The sequence below is a fragment of the Ambystoma mexicanum genome, chromosome 1p (assembly GCF_040938575.1).
Source record: "Ambystoma mexicanum isolate Mex_15411 chromosome 1p, UKY_AmexF1_1, whole genome shotgun sequence".
Taxonomy (NCBI): Eukaryota; Metazoa; Chordata; class Amphibia; order Caudata; family Ambystomatidae; genus Ambystoma; species Ambystoma mexicanum.
The window spans coordinates 201,246,342-201,272,741 of NC_090921.1; the positions used below are offsets into that span (position 1 = coordinate 201,246,342).

The window sequence follows — 26,400 nt, forward strand, 5'->3', positions numbered from 1 at the left end:
TAGATGAGTGGTTCTGTAGGTATATGATATGATATTTTATTTATATCGCGCTCGTACACAAGTGTTTCAGAGCGCAAATACGTAGTTCTACACTAGGACCATGAGCAACAGTCTTCACGGCATTTGATGAACATGTTTTTGCCATTATATTATATGTATGTATGTGCAACCCTAGCATCGACATAGGCATTCATTGGCATTAAAAGCAGAAGATGATTGATATAATGAGAGTCAAATTCCAACACATTACTCAGTATGCATGTGGGTGGAGCTGGTTTTGTTGGCGTGTCCGGCTGTCTTGCCCATTAGATATTCCTTTGTGTTCATATGAGGTCTCATCATGATGATGAAGCATTTGGGAAGAAAGATGCAGGACACCAAAGCGGCACTGGAAGCCAGTATGGCAAAGATCTCCATGGCCACCATGTACTTGCCCCGAGTGCTGAGGTAGGCAGGAATAAATGAGAGCCATACACTGAGGAAGGCCAGCATGCTGAAGGTGATGAACTTTGCCTCATTAAAGCTGTCTGGCAGTTTTCTGGCGAAAAAGGCCACAATGAAACTGTTGGTGGCCAAAATCCCAAGGTATCCCAGCATGCACCAGAAAGCAATGGGAGACCCCTCATTACATTCCACTAGTATCTTTCCAGGAAAAGTGTGGATATTATATTCTGAGAAAGGAGGAGAGAGAGATAACCAAGAAATACAGATACATACTTGAATGAGTGTACAAACACTGGTCAGTAAGTATGACAATTTAGGCCCAACCCATCTCTTTAAATCACTGTTGGGTTTGGTTGCATTGAAGGCTATAACCACCATGATGGTTTTGGCCAAGATGCAAGAGACACACAAAGCAAAAACAATGCCAAAGGCCACTTGGCGAAGGAGACATTTCTCTGGTGTGGGATAACCGATGAAAGCCAATGACGATAGAAAACAAAGGGTGAGGGACAGAAGCAGAATGTAACTGAGGGAGCGATTGTTGGCTTTGACAATGGGCGTCTTCCTGTGAAGAACAAAGAGTTCCAATATTGAAACTGGTACCAAAGAGCAGATAATACAGAGAGCTGTCAGGCAAGCTCCCAAGGGCTCATCATAGGAGAGGTATTCTATTGTCTTCAGAATGCATTCATCCTGACGGATATTGGGCCACTGGTCCCACGGGCATTTGGTGCACTCAGCAGAGTCTGGAAGGGGATTAGAAAGACATGTACTTAGTTGTGTTTCTATGTAAATTTGTAATTATTGTGACAACAGTAATAACATGTTGATGTGGATAACCCATCCTTTCAGACTTTTCAGAGGACAATGTTGGTTATAGTATAATGTTTTGATTTAAAAACATAATGGACGTTTAGTTCATTACTACATATGCTGTCCACTTACCTGTCTGGTTGGTGATCTCCCCTTGAGGACATGGAATACAGAGGAAGCAGCAGACTGGCTCCCCTTCTTTACCTGCTTTTCTAAAGCCAGGCAGACAGCTTTGGCTGCAAACGGAGACTGGGACCTGTTAGCGAGAAAAGTGAAGAATATATAATATTCATATTGTTATTAAAATTAATATATGACATCTATGTTTAGAGCTAAACACAGTAATAGTACGTGAGCTTGACGTGCATCAGCCCTAAGAGGGGCAAGGTTTGAACAAGTATTTTCTTAGTGCTTGCATACATCTGTATTGGCAAGGCATTATACAAAGTATTTTAAAGGGTTAGAAATGCATTGATTTAAGCTCTATGTGGTGCAACATGGCTCAAGGCAGGCACACATCTTAAACCCTTGCCCATTCAGCGTTGGCATGGATTTAAGGTCTGTGTGTTATGATGCCAATGTATGGCTTGCTGTTTTGTGGTAGAACATGTATCATAATGCCATGCCAAGATTTAATTGGCACAGATTTAAAATCGATATGCTGTAAAACCATGGCAAGGCATAAAGCCTTTCCATAGAATGGCAGCAAACAGATTATAAATCCTTGCAAATCTAGCCTTTTTAAATACCTTTTTAGGCTATAGAAGTGCCTCTACCCTGCAACAAGTCACCATCATCCGGCAATTCTTTTCCATTGCATTGAAATCCCTGCCAAGCCGAATCGGTCCCCAATAGTTTAGTTGGGAGATTTCTACACTTTTCTTCACCAAAGTCCCAATGTGGTGAGTGTTCAAATTCAGTCAAATCAGTTTCCAATTCTGTATTATCTGCAGTAGCTACACATGCACAGTTATGCAATTCTGCCAGCCCGTGAGATACTGGACTTCTTTTGATCTGCTCATATCTCACTTCTACAGGGAACCCTACAACACCAATGACCATGATGTAAAGTACTTTACAATACCTACAGTGATTGCAAAATTCATGATTTAGGAATGCTTTCAAAACGCATAATTACAGCCATTAAGACAGTGTCAGTGACAGTGCCATTGAGTGTCCCTGGAGCAGATCTCTTGCCACCATTAGTTTCTACACACATTATGGCACATACTGTTAGCTCTGCATTTACACTAGTGAAGAAAGAGGTGTGACCTTGCTACAGCACAAGCGTTAATTACATGATTCATACTTCAAATCATCAGCACCCACGCCTGCATACATTGGCCATGGCAACAAAATAGTGTTTATTTGCTGAATGGGTCTCCTATTATAGCAAATAAGTCAGCATTTTAAGCACCGAGAAGGCATCACACAGTTTCTGTCTCATGTTATCCCACCTTCCACTGTGTTCACTACATGCCACAACTTTGAATTCTTTGTATTTGTATTTTTGATGTTTGGGGTGTTATTTTCGCCGGATATTATGTACATAGTACTCAGAGGTAGTCAGGGGATAACCTATCCAATTGATTGCGGGTATCTGGAGGTGGAAAGCCAGTTGTTGGGGGGGGGGGGCACAGGTAATGGGATACAGAAAGTTGGGGATTGGATAAGAGAAATGTACATTTCCAGCACATTTGAAATATTCTTCGTGATAAAATATTTATTATGCATTTTCCCAAATTTACATTCCACTTCCTTTTCAATTCAGGCTGCTCCTATAGTAAATCAGTTAATTCACACCTGACTTTAAACCCCCACTTTCATCGGCTTTAGGAATGCCCCTTTAACTGGCCCTGAGTTAATGGATAAAGGGAGACGCCCCATAGATCTTCCCTGTACCTCTGGCGTCAGCACTATCAGACCAGTGCCTTTACTTGTGTGTCCTGTGAAAATGATCATTACCATTGCTAAACACATACCCCCAATTACAGTACAGTCACTGTGGCTGCCAATGGTTGTTTCAAGTTAACTTCGTGATGGACATTTAGGAGGTGCTTTCAGCCAACATTGTCCTTATTTTTATTTTATGTCTTAAGCATGGCCCTTGCTCAAAAGTAGTGGAGCACTGTTCAGGGTGTGGATATCCATACATTGGGCTGGCATCATTTAACACTACAACAATACTGTGAGATGCAGTCTTTGCATTAGTCTGTGCATCCATCAGGGTTAGTACCTGGTCAGGTATTGTTAACAAAAGCTAGGTTTTGAGAGCTTTGCTGTATTGGAGAATTGAGGAGCAATTTGGAGCCGATACAGAGATCAATTTCTAAAGGTTTGCTACGTGACATGAGAAGGACTGTTGGTGGTCCTCTATTTGATGGCAATTGTGATTTAAGCCGGTTGGTTGATGTCCAGTTGAATCAGTATCATGATCTGGAGTGCCTGGTCTCCTGTTCAGGGGTTGCCGATGCCCATCTGACAGCTGAAGTGACAGCCAAGTCATTGTAGCTTAGGGGTTGCATTTATGATATAAACCCATGTCCCTAAAATCACATAACTATGAGAGTTGCTGTACTGGTAGCAGTTGTACATTTTAAATGTAAGCCATACCTGAGTTTACAGTATGGTAGCTAGTATCTCTCATAACTATCTAAGTCACATCAAATTGATTTCAAGCAGGTGTCAGCTCTGTCGACCCACGTCAGCTGTGGAAGAAGTATATATATTCGCCCCAGCCAGGCAGTGTCTGCTTATCAAAGCAGGCCTGTTGCATGGGAGCTGCCTCTCTTTGGTTAATTCTGAGGTAGTTGAACAAATCTCCACACTGAGTCAGTCTCCCAGCAGGAGCTGTCCTGGGAAGCAGGAATCAAAGAGCACAACCATCCCATAAGGAGTAGCCTCACACCAGAGTACGAGGGTACTGCATACCAAAAAGCCCTTTGATGCCATTGAAAAGGGAAAGGGCAGAGTCAGAGGAGAGAGTGGAGCTCCGACCAGTTGGAGGAAGATTCCACCATTTTGTGTCTCTCAGTCTCTCTCCTTTCATTTCTTTCACTTCCTTTGGCACAAAACATTTTGGGTGTGATGTCAGAAGGCATTGACTGTTTGTCTCAAGCACAGTGTTTGGACCCATTAAAGCAGATTGCTTTAGTCCAATCACCTCTGGACTTTCTCCTTTAATAACGGGGTCTTACACTACATCTTTGATTCTTTCTTGAACAAAAGCCAGAGGAAGAATTCATTGGATTTCTGATGGGAGAGCTGACTTCCCAAGTCCTACACGGAAGTGAACTGTGTATCCATAACAGAGGAAAGCTCTACTCCCTAACCATCTCCAGGCTATATTGGGGTGATTTTCTGTTGTAGCGAGACCTAACTGCTCGACAGCTACACTGGTAAACAGAACCTCATTCTGCTGAAGGACCCCTGTAGATGTCTGCCAGCCTCCTCCATATTTGGCACTTAGGAACAAAGACCAGTCATATCCTTGAGGTCCTGGATTCAGACCCACAGCAATCTGATAGAAAAGAAAGCCAAGACCCCTGCTTTTCATTGCCTCAAATCAATTCAACTGACTTCAAATCACGTTCACTGCATTTGAAACACAGGGTACACCGGTGCTGCCTTTGGCACTCAACAGAACCGTTGACCTTTTGTGCTTGCAACCACGAACCAGCTTCAAGCTGCACTGCCTCCTCGTAGAGGCCTTCACCTGCTTGGCTCAAATTAACTGCTCAGTGCCAGAACCGACTTTAACCACTGGAGTCACTCATCTACTCTAACTAGCAGTGGCCGAATCACTGGACCCAGCTCAACCTCAAACTGCTGCTTCAGCATACAGCTCACTGGACCAGGATCAATACTTCAAACCATCATCAACTTCAAATCAAACCAATGGAGCATTAGGAATTTAGCCTACTCAACGGTTACACAGATCTCAAACCAACTCTACTCTGAATTGATCTTGGGCAGCCCTCCGGTCTGCAATACCCGAATGCTGCACTCAAACCACTCAGAGCTACCGCATTCAAACCGACTCAATGCCAGCTTGATGCTTGGGCAAAAAACAATCTCTGCACCCAAACTGAGCTTGATCCACTTGCAAATCAGCTGGAAGCTTGGTATGATGCTGTTGTACTGACAAAGATTCAAAAAAGGTACTGTTGACCCATAACTAACCCCTGGTCCATTTCAAGCCCTATAGAATTGTGCACCTTTTTTTTCAAAAGGCACATACTTTTCGGAGAGCATTGCCATTGTTGAGTTGCCTTTCTTCCCTGTATTCTTATCCAGAGTGCCGCATCTTTCTCTCTCTGCATCTTCTCACTTCCATCCACAAGGGTGGGTTTTGTACAGTGTTTTTCTATTGGTGTGCTTATTTTTATACCGCTGTGTTTTGGACATTTGACCTCATTACAAGTGAGGCGGTAAGGGGTTAACGGCACCGGTAAAGGTGTCGGCGCCGTTAACCCCGTACTGCCTCATTACAAGGTCCCCTCGCGGGACCCGCTCTGGACGTCTGGTCAGACCAGACGTCCTTTGCGGGTCCCACGAGGGGACCAGCATGCTAACAACGGGCCCGTCATTAATGGGCCTGTCAGCATGCTCCCCATTCCCATTGAACCCTATGGGGGCTCAAATGAGAATGGGGATGGTTCGGGTCCGGGTTCCCTGAATGCAGAAATACCGGGCCCTCCAAAGTCGGAAGGGCCCGGTATTTCCCCATTCAGGGACCACCGACGCAGACCCTAGTTTGTAGGCAGCCATGCCCTTATTAAGGGCATGGCAACCTACAAACTCATAATGAGGCCCATTGTCTTTTTTTGGACGGTTATACTTTGCTGTTTGGGTTTCTACTTATTATTATTAATATTATTTTTAATTTTTACAAAGCGATGCATGCCCATGGGCCTCAGAGTGCACATAAAACACAACAGACAAACAGAAAGCATGGCAGGGAGGAGTGGTCAAGTAATGGGGAAGCTATTAGTCTGCTGAATCAAAGAGGCAAGTTCTCATAGCATACTTAAAGTTGGCCAGAGATGGAGACGTCCTTATGCAGAGGCCGGGATCATTCCATTTTCGGGTGCATGTGTTTCAAAATATGCTCCACCAAATTTGGCAAGTTTAAAACGTCTTTGACTCAGTGGGCCTCATTCCGAGTAGGGCGGTAAGGGATACCGGGCACCGGTAAGGAGACCGGTGCCGGTAATCCCTTACCTACTACGAGGTCCCTTAGCGTGTCTCTTCCTTAACGTCTGACCAGGTGTTAAGGACGGGACCTGTTAAGGGACGTCAGAGCTAATAACGGTACCACGAATAGCGGTACCGTTATTAGCTACTTCCACATTCCCATTGAGCCCTATGGGGGCTTAAATGGGAATGGGGAATGGTTTTTTCAATGGGGATTTACCGGTCTCGCAAAGGTCGGACTACACCGGTAAGTCCCCATTGAATGAGACCGGTACCGTTATTGGAGGCAGTCATGGCGCAAATAGCGCCATGACTACCTCCAATCTCGGAATGAGGCCCAGTGTATGGTCATCGTCAGCCTGCAATATTCACACAGAGTGTTTAACTGTCAGACGGTTAATCAAGTACTGATGAGCCATGGTGATCTGACATTTGTAGGTAAGGGACAGTGTCTTATGGATGATCCTCTGTTTGATAGGCAGCCGGTGTAAGTATTTTCTGAGTGAGGTTACATGATCACGTTTAGAAAGTCCTGGATTTTCTCTGATTGCTCCATTGTGAGTAGGCTGTAAGCGATGTATATTAGATTGTGATGTACTGATCAACAGACTATTGCAATAGTCTAGTCAGGGATTTACCATGGCGGTCGCAAGAAGGGTTCTCTTTCTTGAGTGACAGGTAGGGTCTAATCTGGTGAAAACGTTTATCTGTTTAACGTATCAACAGTCGAACGTATGTGAGATACCTGATGTTTCATTGAAGGTTCACATTCAAAGTAGTGCCCCAGTGTTTTTACACATTTGGAGAGTGGGATCTGATTGCCCATGATCATAAAGTTGGCATAAAGTAGGTCTAGTTTCTGGTCCTATAGTGATGCTATTAAGGGCCAGTGATTTTGATGACTTCCATAGTTGCCATGTACACCCTTTCTAGGGCCTTTGTGTCTTCTAAGTGATTCCCTGACAATTGCAGAAGTACCCGGGTGTCATTGGCATATTTGTCATATATGACACCCAGACTTTCATCCAGGTTGTGCAAAGGCCTGAAGTACATGTTGAATTTGTAAAGGCACAGGCATGTGTAACGCTCACCTGATATCCACGGGGACGCCACGCAGTCTGATTGGACCACTTCTGACCTCGAACCCCCTCCCTTGGACTCTTGTTCGGCTGAGGAACGGGTCTGAAAACACAGGAATTTGGGTTTAATCTTAGTGTCTCTTCCTGTCTGGAGCCCACCTCCCTTGTGGACCCAACTTCCCCCCTAGTACTCTCCTCACCTTGCTTTATTGTATGGTGCGCTCTCTGTCCTGCTTCTCATTGCAGGGGTGTGTTGATGGATGGGTGTGTCACAACCTAGTTGCTTCACTGGTGCGGGCCCTCAGAGTCCAGACCTGCTGCGGCTCCTGTTGGTGCAGGTAAGACTGCTGTTTGACAGTTTTGTCCTTTACTTTGCAATTGCCCCTATTAATATCTCTCCTTCATCGATAGGTGCAAGAAGAGTTCTAGTGGTGCCGTGCTGCTTGGGGCTGCGCATGAAATGGTAAGTGAAAGCACGATGCGCGGCGCTATGTGCCTTTTTTATGTTGACCTGTTTGTTCTCTCTTCCTTGCAGACCGCTGCAATGTCCCAGAATGGATGCTGCTGAGAAGATGGAGAGCGATGAGTAAAGCGTAACACACGCCGCCTTCTTGAACTCTTTTGTCTTAATCGATGTTCCTTCTCTCTTGCAGGTCATTATTATGGCCCGGAGTGGACGTGGGCTGAGGGCGATTCAAACCCAGGTAAGCGTACGATTATTTGGTTATTTTCAGTATTGGAGTATAAATGCTTACTAATGCTGTTTTTGTTCTCTTTCTTCTCAGGTTGCTGCTTTCAAGATCGAGGGAACGGCGCCGAGATGCTGTATTCTCAGGACCCACGAGCGGAGGACAGGGGTAGGATTCCCTCTCAGGTAAGTGTATACTAACAGTGTTCTTGTTCTTGCAGGTACCGTATCCAGAATGCTGATGAAGATCCGAGCAGAACGTGGTGAGCGTCACGCTGCCAAGCGCAGAGTAACGCAAAGCGTGTTCCTCAGCCTGGCCGTGGTTTATATAGCCCCCAGGTATCCCTAGGCCTGACCACACCTAAAACACTAGACCGCATAGCTCGGTTCTTGGACTGAGCTATGCGGGGGCATCCATGTTGTGCAAAAGGCTTTTGCCAAGCCCAGTTCTCAAGTTCTCTTTGTTTCACATATGAGCCTGGCGCCAAAGGCGCCAGGACTGACTCCAAGAGAGTTTTGGGCGAGATTGTGAGACCTTCAAGGCCATGATGGAAGGTAGTGGCGCAGGCCATTAGGGCCAGGGGCAGGGGTCATGACAACATGAGCCCTGTGGTACTCCACATGTGGTAGTGATGGGTGGGCCCTGGGCATCCTTTACAGTTCTTCTTGATGTTCTTGGACCTAAAAATGACATAATCTATAGGGTGACCTTCTCAGAGCAATTATTAACTTCTTCCAATCTAACTTGTAATAGTCTGTGATCTATGAGATCGAAAGCTTTGATAGGTCCAACAACATCAAGAGTGCTTGGTGGCCTTTCTCCACAATGCCTATGATGTTAGATTTGAGGTCCAATAGCACGGTCTCTGCCCCATGTTGCCTTGTAAATTCGGATTGATGGGTACCTAAGATTGTTTTTATCCTCTAAGAATATTTGTAGCTGCAAATAGGCCACTCTGTTCAGTATCTTAAGAAGATAGGAGACGTTGGTGATTGGTCTATAACTCTTGCCACCTGGCGGGTCCAGTGTGCTCTTCTTGAGCAATGTATTGATCCATGCCTTCCTCAGTGACCACGGTACCATGCCATCTGTGAAGGACATATTAATTATTTGTGTAATCCAAGGGAAGAGAACCTCAATGGAATCTTTGAGTCTATTGGTAGGACACATTTCCCCCAAGCATAATGTAGGTTTGAGTTTCTGTACTATGGCACCAAGTTTGGCTTCAGTACGAGTTTTAAACTCAAACTTAGGTGATGAAGTTTTGTGATTGGTTGAAGTCAATGAGTATTGTGGTTTAGCATACTCTTAGACATTTATTAAGGAAGCTTGGTGATTGGCAATGGCCTGTTGGTGCCTCTTAGTTTTATTCACAAATTGATTTTGTTTTTCTTGGCACCAGGCATGGTCTCTGGTGATGAGAGGAAAAGGGAATGTTTTTCTGTCGAATTCCCTAAGAATTTTGAAGAGCTCGCTTGAGCTGGATCATGCCTTTGTAATTCTGAGGTTGTAACTTTCAGATTTGGCTTCTACGATGACTCTTTTAAATGTTTGAACTGCTTCTTTATATTTACTCAAAGTGATAGGACTGGGGTTCTTGTTCCATTCCTGTTCCAGAGCTCTTTTCACTTTCCTTGCCGGTATGACGCTGTCGTTAAACCATGAGTTTTCAATGTTCTCACTTTTGATTTTCTTGATTTTTTCGGGGTGCCAGTACATCAATGGGGGAAGCAATAGTGTGCGAAAGCTCTAGTACTAAATCTGTTTCATTGGTTGCAGATTGGCAAGCAACGATACTGAAATGTTGGTGGTCTTGACGTTTTTTAAGTTTCTGCATTTCCATGCTGTTCTTTATCTAATCTAGTGGGAACAGAAGATAGCAGTATTGACATATTAACCATGGAGTGGTCTGACCAAGCACAAACCTGTGTAGAGATAGATATACTACACAGGTTGTGTGTCAGTATCCAGTATATGGTCTGGCCCCCACTATGGGTTTGATCCTTTACATTTTGAGCAAAGCCTGTGGCATCAAAGGTTGCAAGGAGTGATGCAGCCTGTGTGTCAGAAGGGTCTTCTCCCCACAGATTAAAGTCTCCTGCTACAATGACATGGGATTTGGGTTTAGTGATACTGCTTACTAAAGCAAGTAGTTGTTCTGCACATCAGGGTATGTTTTGTGCTGATTTGTAGAGGAGGATGATTGTCAATGTGGAATTTGAAGTAATCCTCATCTTTACCGTCAGACTCTTGCAACCCTCAATACTTGAGGTATTGATGGGCTGACAGTCTAGGTATTCTTTTAAGATGAGTGCCACACCACCCCCCTGCTGCACAATACAGTCAGTTCTTAACAGTTTATAGCCAGGTGGAAGAGAGAACAAGCCTGATATCTGAGCTGTTTCATCGAGCCTTGTCTCGATGACTGCCATCATATCAAAATCATGAAGATTGATATGATCAGCGACCTCTATCCCATGTTGGACCAGTGAGCATGTGTTGACTAATGACAGACTCCATTGCTGGTTATGAGTGACATTGGAATTCAATTTAGGATCTGGGTCATCTATGGGCTTTGAGCTTTAGCGAAATGGTGTCAATGTCGACTGATGTATGACTGTTGTTTTTTGTTAACTGGTTGAAGTTGGTCGATGTCTAGGTCAAATTCTAAGCACTTTCCTGTTTTTTGCGGAACATAGGAGTGATGTACTAGTATCAAGATTGTGCATTGGAATATGTGGGGATAATTCCCTGTGATCTGGAACTTTTGTAATGTGGTGTTTGATAGCATTGCAAAATGAGCAAGTGTGTTGTTTGGAAAATGCCTTGGTGAGAACTTATCCTAGCATTGCTCAAATTTGAGCTGATAATTTCGCTTTGATTAGAATGCAAGGTGATGGAGTCAAATATGTGATCACCACCCACAGTTGTTTCTGCCATGGTAGGCGTGTCAAGTGTCTGGTATTTTGCAAGGAGTTCAGGCTGTCTTGTTTGGTATCGGCTTTTAAGTGAGCAGGACACAGCAAAACACACTCTGTGTAGGGGCTTACCTTCTGTGAGAAGGCTGCATGCACGTTAGAACTCTGCAGAGGGGATAACTGGAGGAGTAAGGAAAAGGGAGGAGCCCACCCTGCCCACCCTTGTGTGAACCTAGCTTAAACGGATGTTAACCGGCCTGGCCAATGCGCTGGCGGTGACTTGCCACCAGACGCTCGTACCAAGGCAAAAGAACAACTACAAGCCTCTTAACCAATACAAAGGAAGAACATTACTCTCAATAAGAGGTCCATAGAAGGTTTATGGTCCTTAAAATTATGAGCCAATTTATATATGAATCAAAATATGCAGATTCTCACTCGCAAAAAGCTTTGCTCCACTCAACCGTCACACGCTTGACATAATAATGAGCAAAGTCTGAATCACATTCACACCACTCCTGGGAATGTAGCGTTCCAAAGCCCCAAGTGACCACAAAAGGCAAAGGAGCTATATCTCTTAACTGTTCCTTTTTTAACCTTATGATTGGGAAACCTCTGGCTTTGTAACAGTTTGAAAGCTGAGTCAGCACTTTAGCCAATACTCACCCTTGTACTCCTGTGGGGCAGAAGTCATTTTATCACAACTACAGTACAGAATTTGTTCGGCAAATGGTTTAATTTTGCCCCTGTTTCTCTAGGACTGTGATTAAACATTTGTTGGAGGGGTGGATGGTTTGGTCATAGCATGACTGATTCCTAAGGGGTATTGCTGTCAACCAGTATCATAGCCGATAATATTGCATCCCTATGCTGGAGAAGTCTGCAAAGCTTGTTTCTACCTCATAGACTGGAAAGGTTTTGAATATACTGTGCTGATCAAGGAGGCTTTTTGCCAACCTTTGTTCGTGAGCATTTGTGGACAGTGGCCAAGTGGGTGACCAACAGTGAGACGGCAGTGTGATGACGGCAGTGTGATGAGACCAGTTGGATGGGATAGGGTCAGTTCAGGTGATTAGGAGGCCTAGGAGAGTGGTGTAGGAATGGTCATTGGTGGTTGCCTTGGCCGATTTTCGCTTTTCACAAGTTGGAGGAAGTGCCCTATGACTAGCCTTCAAGCTCACTACGTATAGAGCCCAGTACAACGTGGTTCACTGATCAAAGTGGTGTAGGAGTGGTCATTGGTGGTCTGTGGTGAGCCGGGGTAAATCTGGGATCTTTGTGGCTGAGTTTTGACTGACATGGCCTGAAGTATTGGAACCTTCTCTTTTCATTGATGCGTCTGACACATGGACGGTAAGCATTACAAAGGAGTGCGACTTTCGCTTGATTTCTCCTTTTGTATGAAGCTATAACTGCCAGATCTGCCCAGGAACCACCCTACTCCCTTCGGTTTGCTGCCTGTATCTTGCCTAGCCCGAGTGGCTGGAAATACCTGTCACCACTCCCCTTCCTTCCCCATTGGGAATCATCTTGTGAGCTGCAGACACAGCTGGAGGTGGTTGGCCACATAAGCAGATACAGAGTTGTGTTAATTGTGTGTTTATGATATTACCTCAGTTGAGCTTACTTACCTGTCCTTACTGTGAGGCATACAGGGGCCAGTTTCTCAGCTAATTAATTCTGCTCAGCTATTTGGGTGACTGCTGCTTACAAAGATCCTTTTCCGGTTCGGAATCAAAATGCCCCATGCAAGCAAATCTAAAACCAACCACTACAACCTGAGAAAGGCGGGTTTCAGGCCTCCCTAGGATGCAACACAGGCTTCTGCTAACAGGGCAGACATGGAGAATGAAGCATGTAATCTTGCCCCCTAATGACCGAAGGAACGATAACTTCCTTCTTCCCCCCTGAGAAACCTGCAACAAATCCTCCCAAATCCTCCCACTGAAGTACAAGCACAGGAGGTGAGTGTATCCCACAACTGTTTGAACTTTGATGATATAGACAATGATTCCTTCTTAGACCTTTGCCTCACCATCCAGCAAAATATGGTGGGAGTGGATGAGAAATAGATGCTGGCAAGGGGTGAGCCCTTGATGGAGAATGCTCAGGTGATTAGGGCAGAGGCGAGCCCTGCACCAGATATTGACTCCGTCCGTTTGTCTGCCTCTTCAAATCTCATTATTGACTCAACTGGGACAGTCCAGATTGAAGATTCAGTACAGGAGGATGACTCGATAACTGGTGAGCCTTTGATGAATTGCAATCATTTATGTTAATGTTAATGTTAATGTTAAAGGACATTTGTACCGCGCACTATCACCACCGGAGTGGTCCCCTTGCGCTCTGGCGGCTCTGAAAGAGAGGAGGTTGAGTTAGTGGGAGGAAGCAGGAAAGGTGTAAGAGAGCAGTGATGTGCTGTTGGCGGCCTCAGCCCAGTGGGTCCGTTGGCTGGGCCTGGGTCGTTTGCGGCCGGTAGTCATCGTGGACTGTTGTGCAAGACTATGTGTGTTTTTGTTTTGTTGTTGCAATGTAGTGAAGTTTGTGCGGTTTGTTGTGCTGTAGGTTTTGGTTGTGTTTGGTTTGGAGTTTGAGAGGTGTATGCAGAAAGGGAAATTGTTGGTAGGCTTGGTTAGTTTGCGTCTCCATCCTGAGTCGAGGCGCTCGGCTTGCGTATTCTCCCCTGAAGTGGCTCTGTCCTGATATGGGATCGACTGGTATACAGGGTTCCTTACTCCTCCGGCCCCCACCTCCAACAAGCTCTCTTATAGCTCCCCTTATTCTCCCTTCATACTCCTGTGGCCAGTGCACCTGCTAATGTCAACCTCTCAGGTAGTGTGGTGATTGCCAATATCTCGACAATTCCACGCTACTGTGGTACCTGGCAGTAAATAAGGGGCGGGCGAAAGTGTTGGTGGGATTGTCTGGGATAGTTGACTCAGTATCTGTGCGTGCCGCCTGTGTTCCAGTCTATCCGGTGTCACCCGTTCAGGTGCCGTGGGAGCTGTCCTCTCGGGTCGGGGATGTCCGTGTCCTTTCCGGCTTAGTCATCCTTTTTCCGGTTTTGGTTTCCAGGTTTAGTCTGTGGTATTGAAGAGCCAGGTTTTTTGTGATTTCCTGAATTTTAGGTGATCTTCAGTGTTTCTTCTTTCTTTTGGGATGTTGTTCCAGGTTTTTGCGGCTAAGTGGTAGAAGGAGGTGCCTCCAAGTTTTTTCTTAAGGTATGGTTTGAGTTCCAGGCGGATTTCGTTGCTTGATCTGAGGGGTCTCGTTGGTTTGTAGACTGTTACTTTCTTTTGTAGGAATTCTGCTCCTTGTCCGCTGATTGCCCTGTGCGTTATGCACATTGTCTTGAAGGTGATGCGTTGTTTTACTGGGAGCCAGTGCAGTGTTTTTAGGGCTGGAGTGATGTGGTCTCTTCTGGATAGTTTGAGGATTAGTCTTGCCGCTGCGTTTTGGATCCGTTGCAGTTTCTTCAGGAGGTATTCAGATATTCTGAGGTAGAGGCTGTTTGCATAGTCGATTTTTGACATGATTAGGGCGACGATAGTGAGTGTTTTGTGCGTGAAGGAGCGGAAAGTTAGAATTCTTCTTGTCGTGTGGAGGAGAAAAAAGCATTTCTTCACTGTTGCATTTATTTGTGGTTCCAGGGTTAGGGTGTTGTCCATTAGGACTCCCAGATTTTTTACTACCTTCGATGGTGTTGGTGTGTTTCCCATTTCCGTAGGCCATGAGATGGTGGTTTCAATCTCTTGGTCTTTGGATACGATCATGATTTCTGTCTTTCCTGGGTTGATTTTCAGGTTGTTGGTATCCATCCAGTTGAAGACTTCTTTTAGACAGTCGATTAGGGTTGAATGGTCGGCATCGGTGTCTTTGATTTTGTAGATGATCTGAGTGTCGTCTGCGTAGATGTAACATGTAATGTTGTATTTTTTGAAGATTCTGATGACCGGAGTCTGATAGATGTTGAAATATAGTGGAGATAGTGAGGATCCTTGTGGCACTCCACAGTCGTTAACTCGTGGAGTGGATTTGAAAGGTTTTATCCATACGGTTTCTGTTCTGTCTGCTAGGAATGATTTGGTCCAGCGTAGTGTTGTGTCTGTTATGCCTATGTCTTCCAGTCTTTTGGTCAGGGTGGCGTGGCTAACTGTGTCAAAGGCTGCGGAGAGGTCGTGCAGAATAAGGGCTGAGGTAGTGTTTGAGTCTGCGTTAGTTTTGAGGTCGTCCCAGATGGATAGTAGTGCTGTTTCCGTTCCTCTCGCTGGTCTGAAACCGATTTGAGCTTGGTCTAGCAGGTGGTGTTTTTCTACGTGTTCTTGGGTTAGTTTATATACGTAGGTTTCCAGAACTTTTGCTGGGTAGGGGATGTTAGAGATCGGCCTGTAGTTGGAAAGGTCATCTACGTCACCACTTGTGTTTTTCAAGAGTGGCTTGATGTATGCTGATTTGAAGATCTTCGGTACAGTCCCTGTTGATAGTGATAGATTTAGAAGGTTTCTGTAGTGGTCTGCTGGCGATCCTTGCGCGAGGATTGATTTGTAGATGTCTGGGGGAAAGGGGTCCATGGGTGATCCCGCTTTCTTGCTTCGTTTTACCAGCATTGCGAATGCCTCTGCTGATATTGCAGGAAAACTTTGGAATTTGTGCTGTGGTTCCGTGTTAGGTTCGTTGGGTTGTATGTTGTGTTGGTTGGTCGCTTTTGTATGGTTAGTCAGATGTCATTGAATTTTTTTTTTAAGTGGTCCGCCAGGTCGTTGCATATTTTTTCTGATGGGGTTGGGGTGTTATCGCAGCCTGGTGGGTTTCTCATTTCTTCTATGATGCTAAACATTTCTTTTTGTGTGTTGGTGGCATTGTTGATTCTGTCATTGTAATGTCTTCTCTTTGGCTTTTGAATTTCCTTCTTGTATGTGCGGATTTGTTTCTGGTACAGTGTTTTTTTCCATGGGTTGTATTCTTTCCTCCATTCCAATTCCATCTTTTTGTTTTCCTTTTTCATGGCGTTTAATAGTGGGGTGAACCATTTTGCCATTGCTCTTTTTTTCGATGGGGTGAACGGTTTTTCTGGGGCGATCTTGTCTATTGTATATGCGATCCATTTGTGCAGTATCTCTGCTTTCCCGTCTCGATCAGCTAGCTCCAGTTAAGTAGTTGAGGGTTTCGTTAATTCCAGTTGTTCGAATAGGTTGCTTTCTTTGACGTGTTTCCAGTTTCTTTTGGTGGTGGTTGTGAGTTTCGGATGTTGGATGCAGGCTTGGGTAGGCAGAGTGATCACAAATGGGATGATGAAATGGTCGCTCCAAAGTATTTGTAATGGTGGTGCTGTGGTGATTAGTTTCTTTTTGGCGAAAATTGCGTCTAGGGTGTGTCCTGCCGAGTGCGTTGCTCCTTTGACTAGTTGTCGTAGTTTCATGGTGTTGAGTTGTTCAATTAGTGAGTTTTGGGAGTTGGCGTGGCAGTCTTCAAACCAGATGTTGAAGTCGCCCAGTATGATAAGGTGTTTGTGGTTGATGGCTAAGTTGGTGATGGCTTCTATGAAGTTATCAACGAATGTTGCATCATATGTTGGTGGTCTGTATACCAGGCTGAATGTGATGTTGGTTTTTGGGCTTCCTGTTAGATGTATTACCATGGTTTCGCAGTTGAGGATGTTGAGTGGTTCGCCAGTTTTTATTTTCAGGTGTTCTTTGAATGCTACAGCAATGCCTCCTCCTTTTTTATTTTTTCTGTTTATTTGTATGCATTTGAAGTCAGTCGGAAGGCAGCTTTGGAGTGTGATTTTGTAGTTGTCGTCCTGCCATGTTTCTGTGATTAACAGGATGTCAATGCCGTTGTCGTCGAGTAGGTCAAAGATCTCTGTTGAGTATTTTGACATGGATCTTGCGTTTATTAGATTGCAGTGAAGTTTGGAGGTGTTGTTTTGTTTGGGCTTTGTTGAGGTCATCTTCTGCTCGGTGTTGAGGTTTCCTGCCTGGTCGGTCACTTTTTGTGCTGTGGGGTTTGGGGTGTCAGCGTCTTCGAAGAGTTCTTCTAGGTATTGTCTTGTTATTTTTGTGTTTTCATCGGGTTCGTCTTCCGGGAGTTGTGATTGTTGATCAGAAGTTCCTCTTGCTTTGGTGATGTAGGGGGTTATTGTGTCAGTCGTCTGTTTATTGTTTGTGTTGTTCATCCTTCTTCTACTTGCTTGTGTTAGGTTGTTTGATATTGCTGCGTCTAATGTTGGGTTGGGTTGCCGTGCTGGCCCGTTGTCTGCGAGGTATGAAGTTAGGTAGAGGGATTTTTCTCTTCTCTCAGAGTTGCTTCGGTTTGTGTTCCTGTCTGTGGGGATCCAGTCTATGGTTGTTGTTCTAAGTTGCTGTTCTGGAGTGTTTGTTCTTTCATCTCTTCATCTTTTCCTTGGGATGGGTCATTTGCGTGGCATTGTAAGATTGAGAGTTGTTTAGTCTTTTTTTGGTGACGTCTAGTTGGTCCTGCTTTGGTTTTGTTGTCTTATGGAGTAGTGGCGGGTGTTGGGGCGTCCGCTACTAGTTTGGGCTCCGTCTGTAGGTGGTGGTCCGGCTGAAATTGGCGACTCGTGCAGTCACTGTCCAAGGGCAAGGGGGGTGGTAAGGTTATTATGTTGGGTGTTATCGGTGGCTCTCTATACTGTCTGTTTCCCTGGGCGCAGTTCACTGTGTTGAGCAGGCTATGTGGGTTGGGAAGGGTATCTGCTGGTTGTAGGGTGGCTTGGACGGGCGCAGCTTGGACTTTCGCCATGTGATGCAAGGGGCCCTAGTTAGAGTGACCCACCGCCGTAATTCACTGGTGGCTTCTGTCTCACTTGAGAGTTAGCTTAATTTGCGAGTGGGCTAGATTTGAGAGTGAACTAAATTTGAGATACCTGTATAGTGGGAGAGAGGCTTATCAAATTTGAGACACCTGTACAGTGGGAGAGAGGCCTATCAATGCCGTTTGGAGATCAGACAGTGCAGTTCGGGCACAGGGGCCCTGCTATCAATGCAGTTTGGAGAACAGACAATGCAATTTGGGTACAGAGGCCCAGCTATCAATGCAGTTGTTTGGAAATCAGACAATGCAATTTGGGAAAAGAGGCCCTGCTATCAATGCAGTTTGGAGATCAGACAATGCAATTTGGGCACAGAGGCCCTGCTATCAATGCAGTTTGGAGATCAGACAATGCAATTTGGGCACAAAGGCCCTGCTATCAATGCAGTTTGGAGATCACACAATGCAATTTGGGCCTTGCTAAGTTTGAGACACCTGTTTAGTGGGAGAGAGGCCTATCAGTGCAGTTTGGAGATCAGACAATGCAGTTTGGGCACAGAGCACCTGCTAAGTTTGAGACACCTGTTTAGTGGGAGAGAGCCTATCAGTGCAGTTTGGAGATCAGACAATGCAGTTTGGGCACAGAGGCCCTGCTAATTTTGAGACACCTGTATAGTGAGAGAGAGGCCTATCAATGCAGTTTGGAGATCACACAATGCAATTTGGGCTCAGAGGCCCTGCTATCAATGCAGTTTGGAGATCAGACAATGCAATTTGGGCACAGCGGCCCTGCTATCAGTGCAGTTTGGAGATCAGACAGTGCAATTTGGGCACAGAGGCCCTGCTATTAATGCAGTTTGGAGATCAGACAATGCAATTTGGGCACAGAGGCCCTGCTATCAATGCAGTTTGTAGATCAGACAATGCAATTTGGGCACAGAAGCCCTGCTACCAATGCAGTTTGGAGATCATACAATGCAGTTTGGGGACAGAGGCCCTGCTATCAATACAGTTTGGAGATCAGACAATGCAGTTTGGGCACAGAGGCCCTGCTATCAATGCATTTAGGAGATCAGACAATGCAATTTGGGCACAGAGGCCCTGCTATCAATGCAGTTTGGAGATCAGACAATGCAATTTGGGCACAGAGGCCCTGCTATCAATGCAGTTTGGAGATCAGACAATGCAATTTGGGCACATAGGCCCTGATATCAATGCAGTTTGGAGATCAGACAATGCAATTTGGGCACAGAGGCCCTGCTATCAATGCAGTTGGGGGCGACGGGGTGATCACATTGGTAAACATTGGTTTAGCCTAGTGGCCAGGTGTCTAGGGTAGAGCTGTACCTCTCCCCAACCCAAGCCACCCTACCTTACTGGTCCCTGTAGTTGCTGGTTGACGGCTGGCCACTGGCTTCCCCTGCGGACACCTGCTGACACTTCCTGGAGCCGCCTCTGTTGGAGCCGCCCTTGGCCTTGGGGCCCTTAGCCAGAGGGCTGCCCTGGGAGGACCAGTGATGAAGTGTGGGTGGGCCAATGAGAGCGAGTGGAGGGCGGGCTGGGAGGCGGGAGGGGGAGGGAGAAACATGGAAGGGAAGCGGGCTGGGGAGGGAGGCTACTCACGCTGCCCACAAGCCTGGGCGGGCCTCAGAGCTGGGGCAAGATGCCTAAATCAGAGGCCCAAGTGGGTCGAAGGTCGGAGCACTCACCAGGATCTGCCGGTGAAAAGTAATTAGAGCGCGTGCAGTTCGGGTTGCAAGGCCTGGCTGCAATGGATTAAGCACCAATCGGGAGCTGAGGGCGGGCTGGGAGGCGGGAGGGGAAGGGAGAAACACGGATCGGAAGCGGGCTGGGGAGGGAGGCTACTTGCGCTGCCCACAAGCCTGGGGGGCCTCAGAGCTGGGGCAAGATGCCTAAATCAGAGGCCCAGGTGGGTCTGAGGTCGGTGCACTCATCAGGGTCTGCCAGTGAAAAGTAAATAGAGCGCGTGCAGTGCGGGTTGCTAGGCCCGGCTGCAATGGGTGAAGCATCAATCGGGAGCCGAGGGCGGGCTGGGAGGCGGGAGGGGGAGGGAGAAACACGGATGGGAAGCGGGCTGGGGAGGTAGGCTACTCACGCTGCCCACAAGCCTACAGGGGGGGGCCTCAGAGCTGGGGCAAGATGCCTAAATCAGAGGCCCAGGTGGGTCTGAGGCTGGAGCACTCACCAGGGTCTGCCGGTGAAAAAAGTAAATAGAGCGCGTGCAGTGCGGGTTGCTAGGCCCGGCTGCAATGGATGAAGCACAAATCGGGGGGGAGCCGAGGGAGGGCTGGGAGGCGGGAGGGGGAGGGAGAAACACGGATGGGAAGCAGGCTGGGGAGGGAGGCTACTCGCGCTGCCCACGAGCCGGGGGGGCCTCAGAGCTGGGGCAAGATGCCTAAATCAGAGGCCCAGGTGGGTCTGAGGTCGGAGCACTCACCAGGGTCTGCCGGTGAAAAGTAAATAGAGCGCGTGCAGTGTGGGTTGCTAGGCCCGGCTGCAATCGATGAAGCACCAATCGGGAGCCGAGGGCGGGCTGGGATGCAGGAGGGGGAGGGAGCAACACGGATGGGAAGCGGGCTGGGGAGGGAGGCTACTTGCGCTGCCAACGAGCCTAGGGGGGCCTCAGAGCTGGGGCAAGATGCCTAAATCAGAGGCCCATTTGGGTCTGAGGTCGGAGCACTCACCAGGGTCTGCCGGTGAAAAGTAAATAGAGTGCGTGCAGTGCGGGTTGCTAGGCCCGGCTGCAATGGATGAAGCACTAATCGGGAGCTGAGGGCGGGCTGGGAGGCGGGAGGGGGAGGGAGAAACACGGATGGCAAGCGGGCTGGGGAGGGAGGCTACTTGCGCTGCCTACGAGCCCGGGGGGGGCTTCAGAGCTGCAGCAAGATGCCTAAATCAGAGGTCCAGGTGGGTCGGAGCACTCACCAGGGTCATTCCTCTTTTTCCCCCCAGAAAAGTGTAGCATGAGTCTTGCTTCATTTTTTGGCATAAAAAGGCCGCAGATTTATTTTCCACAATATCATAAAAACACACTGCACACATTAGTGGAAATAATTCAGAAGATGCGGCGACTGCTCCATGTCCAAAACCTGCTTCCCCCTTTTCTTCCAAAAGTCCATCATAGGCCCAACTCTCCCAACCCTTTGCGCCTGAGCCTCGCCTGCCCATGCAGGTGTTCGTGGGCGGGGTGAGTGTTGTTTCCTTGGGGGAAGCTGAGCCCTTGTTGTTCCACCAGACGCCCCTGCCGTTTAGGCTCCCAAGGGGCGCTGGTCTGGGAAGAGTGAAGACCCTTCCAGCTTTCTCCTGGCTCGTCCGGAGTCTGTCTCTTGTGTTTGGTTGCCCAAACACCGCCACACCGCCTGTCCTGCGATGTCGACGATCAGGCCTCCTTGCTTGTCCTGTTTGTAGGGTGGGTGGGTGTAAAAACGAAGTCCTCTGTTGGCAGGCGGGCATCCCACTGCCAAGGCTGGATGCTGCCTGCAGTGGGAAGCCCCCTCACTATAAAGGGGGGTAGCCCCGCGCCTTTCCATTGTAGCCCTTTGCTGGCTTTTTCCCCCTTTTGCCGCGCTGCTTCGTTTCGCTGGCTTTCCCCGCTTTGCTGCGTTTCGGCGGGTACCTCCGCTCCATCCTGAGGAGGGGGAGGGAGATTAGAAGGAGGACACCGCCGGGGTTATCGGGGTGCCTCCTCCATTTTTGGATTTTCCATCGACACTGTCATAACCTGTGCATCCGTCCATTTTGGACCCATTACATAGCAATAACTCATTCCTCTTTTCCCCCCCAGAAAAGTGTAACATGAGTCTTGCTTTGCTTTTTGGCATAAAAAGGGAGCAGATTTATTTTCCACAATATCATAAAAACACACTGCACACATGACCTGCATATCATTTGCCATGAATATTTTGCTAAAGCTGTCGCTTACTTAATCTTTGGGCTGCAATGGAAGGAGGCCAGGGTGCATCTATGCCGGAAAATGTACCTATAAGTGAACCCGCAACCTCTGCCCTTAGGGAGGATGTGTTAGACCACATTCCAGCCATGAATGCTGCCATTTCAGATACTTCGGCAATCTTTTTTTCACAAAAGCAACAAAGTTTGGTAAGACAGGCTGCAGCTCTTAAGATGCCATGTGAAGTGGCTACTGATATTCCATCAAAGGAAATCCAAGAAAGCACACAAAGGTGGCACGTGGCAAAAAACGGCAGGACAAAATCTTGGGTAATCTAACTACTTGGGTTTTTGCGGCTAAGTCTGCAGATGAGATCCATACCTCGGTGGAACACCAGGACATAAACTTGGATTCACCTTTGTCGAAGACTACTGTCAAGGCCCCCGACAATAACTCTTCCCCCAATGCACCCAAATGTTCGCTGTACCACAGACTAACTATGAAGAAGGGCCCATGTCTGGAAGGTGATACATGCATTGATATATCCCCGGACAGTAAGGTTTTGCTTGATAAAGAACATTAATAAAAAAACACGAGACAAATGGCTATGCCGATCAGCTTCTCTGGCTCGTCTCCATAAAGTTCCTCAACTACGTGTGCTAGTGTCCTAAGACTTTGAGTTCTTTGAACCTTTAAAGGGTATTTACCCTAGTGTTTCAGCAGTTCATTGTAAACACACAGACACAGTACTTTTACTGCATAATTGTCATGCTCAGTTGCTGTCTGGGGGAGTGGTGCTTGATCTCAAATTGTATTCGGTGGATTTAGCTTTGCCAGCCACCCTAGGAATCAGCAGCACTCCCTCTGTAACAACAGCTTACTTGCCTGGCAAACCTAAGGTCTATATATCGGATATTCAAACCATCCTAAAATGGCTGGCCGATTATTTGCCTCTGGCTGTGAATAAACAATGAGAGTTGTCACTCATGTGCTGGAATACCTGGGGCTTTGCTCATTTACTTTCCCCCTCTGGCTCACTGCCCTATATCACAAAACAATCATTCTTCCTCTTGCAGGAGACATGGTTAATGACACCCATATTGGTGGATGGTTATACCATTTACCAATCATTTGCAAACAGGGACTTTAGGAGAAGACCATATGGAGCTCTGGTCACGTGGGTGGCCCACAATTTGAAATCTTGTAAAATCTCACTTGCTCAACACAAACAGTAGCAGTAGAGGTGAATACTAGCCTAAATGGAAAGTGCTGCAATATGGTGCTGGTCTATGCATATACTCATCTAGTGGCCTTCACAGAGAGCAAGTTTGAGATGATATGCACAATCATTTTATGGCACGGGATGGTGGTAATAGTGAGGATTGTATTATTGTGGGTGATGTTATCAATTGCCACTGTGCTGAGGGTGAAGGCACGTATGTAGAGGGTAGACTGTCGACTAAAAGCATAATGAAGCAGGATGACTCTGACAATGGGGGGTTGACTTTGCTGAGGTTTTTAAAAAGTTGGAATCTTGAAATATTGAATGGCTGCACCAAAAGTGATACTCTGGGCGGCTACACTTGAGGAAGAGGTAGCTTGTGTGTAACCCACAATTCCTGGAGTGATCATGAGGTCCTAATTCTTGGGTTAAAGGGTTCCTACCCTATGGTGGTGGTGAAGGCCGTAGGGGATTTGGAAACCAATTGTTCAGCTAATTCCATTCAATGGACAGAAAATAACATAGTACGAGCTACACTCTATATCCAGAAGGTGGGCTACTCAAACCTCCATGCTTTTGAGGAAATGGTTATGGAGAACTTTGAAAACTTGATACATTCTTTTGTGGGTTTTCACTCTACAATGAACGTGTGTCTGGCCAGAAGAGAGTACAAGCCGAGTCTCACCTTTGATAAAGCAATTAGAGATATGAAGCGCAATTTACTTGGGGACCTAGGTGGGATCAAAGCTAAACTATTGCCGTGTAAAACCTATCTTAATGAGATAAAACATCTTAAAAATGAAATTGGCACGCTAGTGGCGCACATCTGCTAGAGATGCTCAATGGAAACGTGTGATTTCAGCAGAGACTCTCGCAGTATCTAGTCTCTCCTAGGGGAGACCAAAGGGAATAGGAACCAGCGCTTGCTAAATCCTATTAGTGAGCATTCATGGGTTACCTTTTTGTCTCATCATAACACTCCAATTATGACTCCCCCCCTACGCAGATCAACATCAAACCCCTGGATTGGACCCTTGATGTGGATAAGGAGGACATTTATTTACAGATTAGGGGCCTCATTACAACTCAGGCGGTAAGGGGTTTACGGCGCCGTAAACAGCGCCGACCCTTACCGCCTGAGTACGAGGTCCCTTAGCGCCATGGCGGATTTAACACCTGCTTTTAGCAGGTGTTAAAATCCATGGCGCTAAGGGACCATGGAGTTAATTACGCCACCGTAATTTACGGTGGCGTAATTAACGCCTTCCCCACTCCTATTATGCCCTATGGGGCAAAAATGGGAATGGGGAAGGGTAAATGGGGATTGGGGACTTACCGCCCCGCCAAACTCGGAATGGGGCGGTAAGTCCGCCAACCACCATGGCGTAAACGTAGTTTATGCCATGGTGGTAAAGTCACGGCCCAGGCGGTAACTTACCGCCTGGGTCGTAATGAGGCCCTAGGACACTAAAATCATCCCAGGCACCTGGCTCGGATGGCTTGGTGTTGTATCTTGAATGTATGAGTCTGACTGTGTGCAAGGTGAGGCCTCTGAGAATGCTGTGTGGAATGTAGAGGGCTGGAGGCCTGGGGGGTTCCAAGAATGTCAGTTAGGGACTTGGAGTGATGAAAGGGACCAGAGTGGGTGTATGTTGCCTTCTCTCCCACCACTATGCTGTAACCTGTAACTTAAGAAGAATAAAGCATTGTGTCTATTTGCAATTTACCTGGGTCAGTCTTGTTCCTGCTCCTTGTACCTTACCTGATCCAGGATACATCACCTTGCCAATTTAGTCCTGAGGCAAAATCCCAAATTGTGGTCCTCCTTGTTACAAATACTATTCGATAAAGTCCTAGAGGAAGGAAATATCCCCACGTCCTGGCAAACAGCTATATTGATCCCGGTCCTAAAAAAAGGGGTGCCCTAGAGATATGGGAAATGATCATCTGTTATCAATCCTGGACTGTTCAGGGAAACTATTTGGAACATTCCTCTTGAAAGAACTCCAGAGGTGGGTGGAACACAAGGGTCTCTTGGGGTGGTTTCCCCCCAGACTATTTTACCACACATAACCATCGGCTTATGGATTTCTTAGTTGAACAACCGCATGGTAAAAATGCACCCCCACTATATGCTCTTTTCATAGATTTCAAAACTGCCTTTGATTCAGTACTCTTATGGCAGAAGCTTGAGAGAATGAGCTGCCGAAAGGGTTTGCTTTATTACATAACATTATTTCATAAGAACAACACCATACGCTTGATGCTTGATGCTAGGGGTCTATGACTGAGCTGGTCGTCCAGTGCAAGGAGGTTAAACAGGACTGTGTCATGGCCCCTTACTGTATACCCTTTTTGTATCAGATCTTCCCATTACTTGTCTAGGAATAGAGGTTGCCCACCTAAAATTGACATGACATACTCTGCAGTACTGGCATATGTGGCCAATCTCGTTCTTTTAAATCACACCTTTACTAGTATGCAACATATGGCCATGGCGCTTTGGCTGTACACTGATAAAAACAAAAACCTGAATATCAATAGGAATAAGACCCAGATTATGTTGGTCACTCCCAAGTTTATAGGCAGACCTAGATTAATTATACAGAACACTGAAATCATTTATACTGCCTTTTATAAATACCTGGCGGTGGAATTTGATGCAACACAGGGCTATAAAACATGCGTAGAGGTCTGTACTAGGAAGGCTAACCTCGTTAATTGCGCAATTTGTTAAAAGAATGGGAGGCTATACGTTTGCTGGTGCGAGCTGATTGTATTTGCAATGCTTGGTCCCGGCGGCCACTTAAGGTTTGGAGAGCCTGGTCAGCCTCGATTTGATATGGCTCCAGTTAATCAAAGGAAGATTCTGGAGGAAGCTCCTTGGATTGCCTAATTGTGTCACCATGAAGATACTACATTTACAACTTGAGATTATGTCCCTTAAGGTATGATCCTTAAAAAGAGAGCAACTCTGAACATCAAAATGTTCTGTGGTCCTACTAATCTCTTGCTCCAAAGCCTAGGAATGCTCAATGTAGACTTGGAACAAATTCTAACTTCCACATGGACGTGAAAGATCTCTTTCAACACATAATGTGGACCCCCAATTAGTGGGGACAACTTCCATGTCTTTACAGCGTTCATTCAAAAAACGCATGGATCTGTGGGACCGGACGAGACCATTTTGCACTCAACAACTTTAAAATGTTATTTGTTTGCCTCTGATGTGCTATATATGTTCAAGAAGGCTCCGTCGCATCTGGACATATGTCCCTATAGGCACCTACAGAGATGTATGCTCTTTCTGTGAATAAATCACCATCCAGTACTAAGTTTATGGGCTCATCATTTTGAC

The 26,400-nt window shown here is 46.4% G+C and overlaps 1 protein-coding gene across 1 annotated transcript in view; it reads right to left on the reverse strand.

Annotated features, from left to right (window-relative positions):
- Positions 1–246: 246 nt before the first annotated feature.
- The window catches only part of LOC138467981 (extracellular calcium-sensing receptor-like), a 66,462-nt gene continuing 40,308 nt past the window's right edge, over positions 247–26,400 (reverse strand). The window contains exons 4-5 of the mRNA XM_069608376.1: positions 1,390–1,513; positions 247–1,190 (exon numbers count right to left, since the gene is read on the reverse strand). Of these exons, the coding sequence (XP_069464477.1) occupies positions 247–1,190; positions 1,390–1,513 (1,068 nt within the window). The remainder of the gene's footprint in view (positions 1,191–1,389; positions 1,514–26,400) is intronic.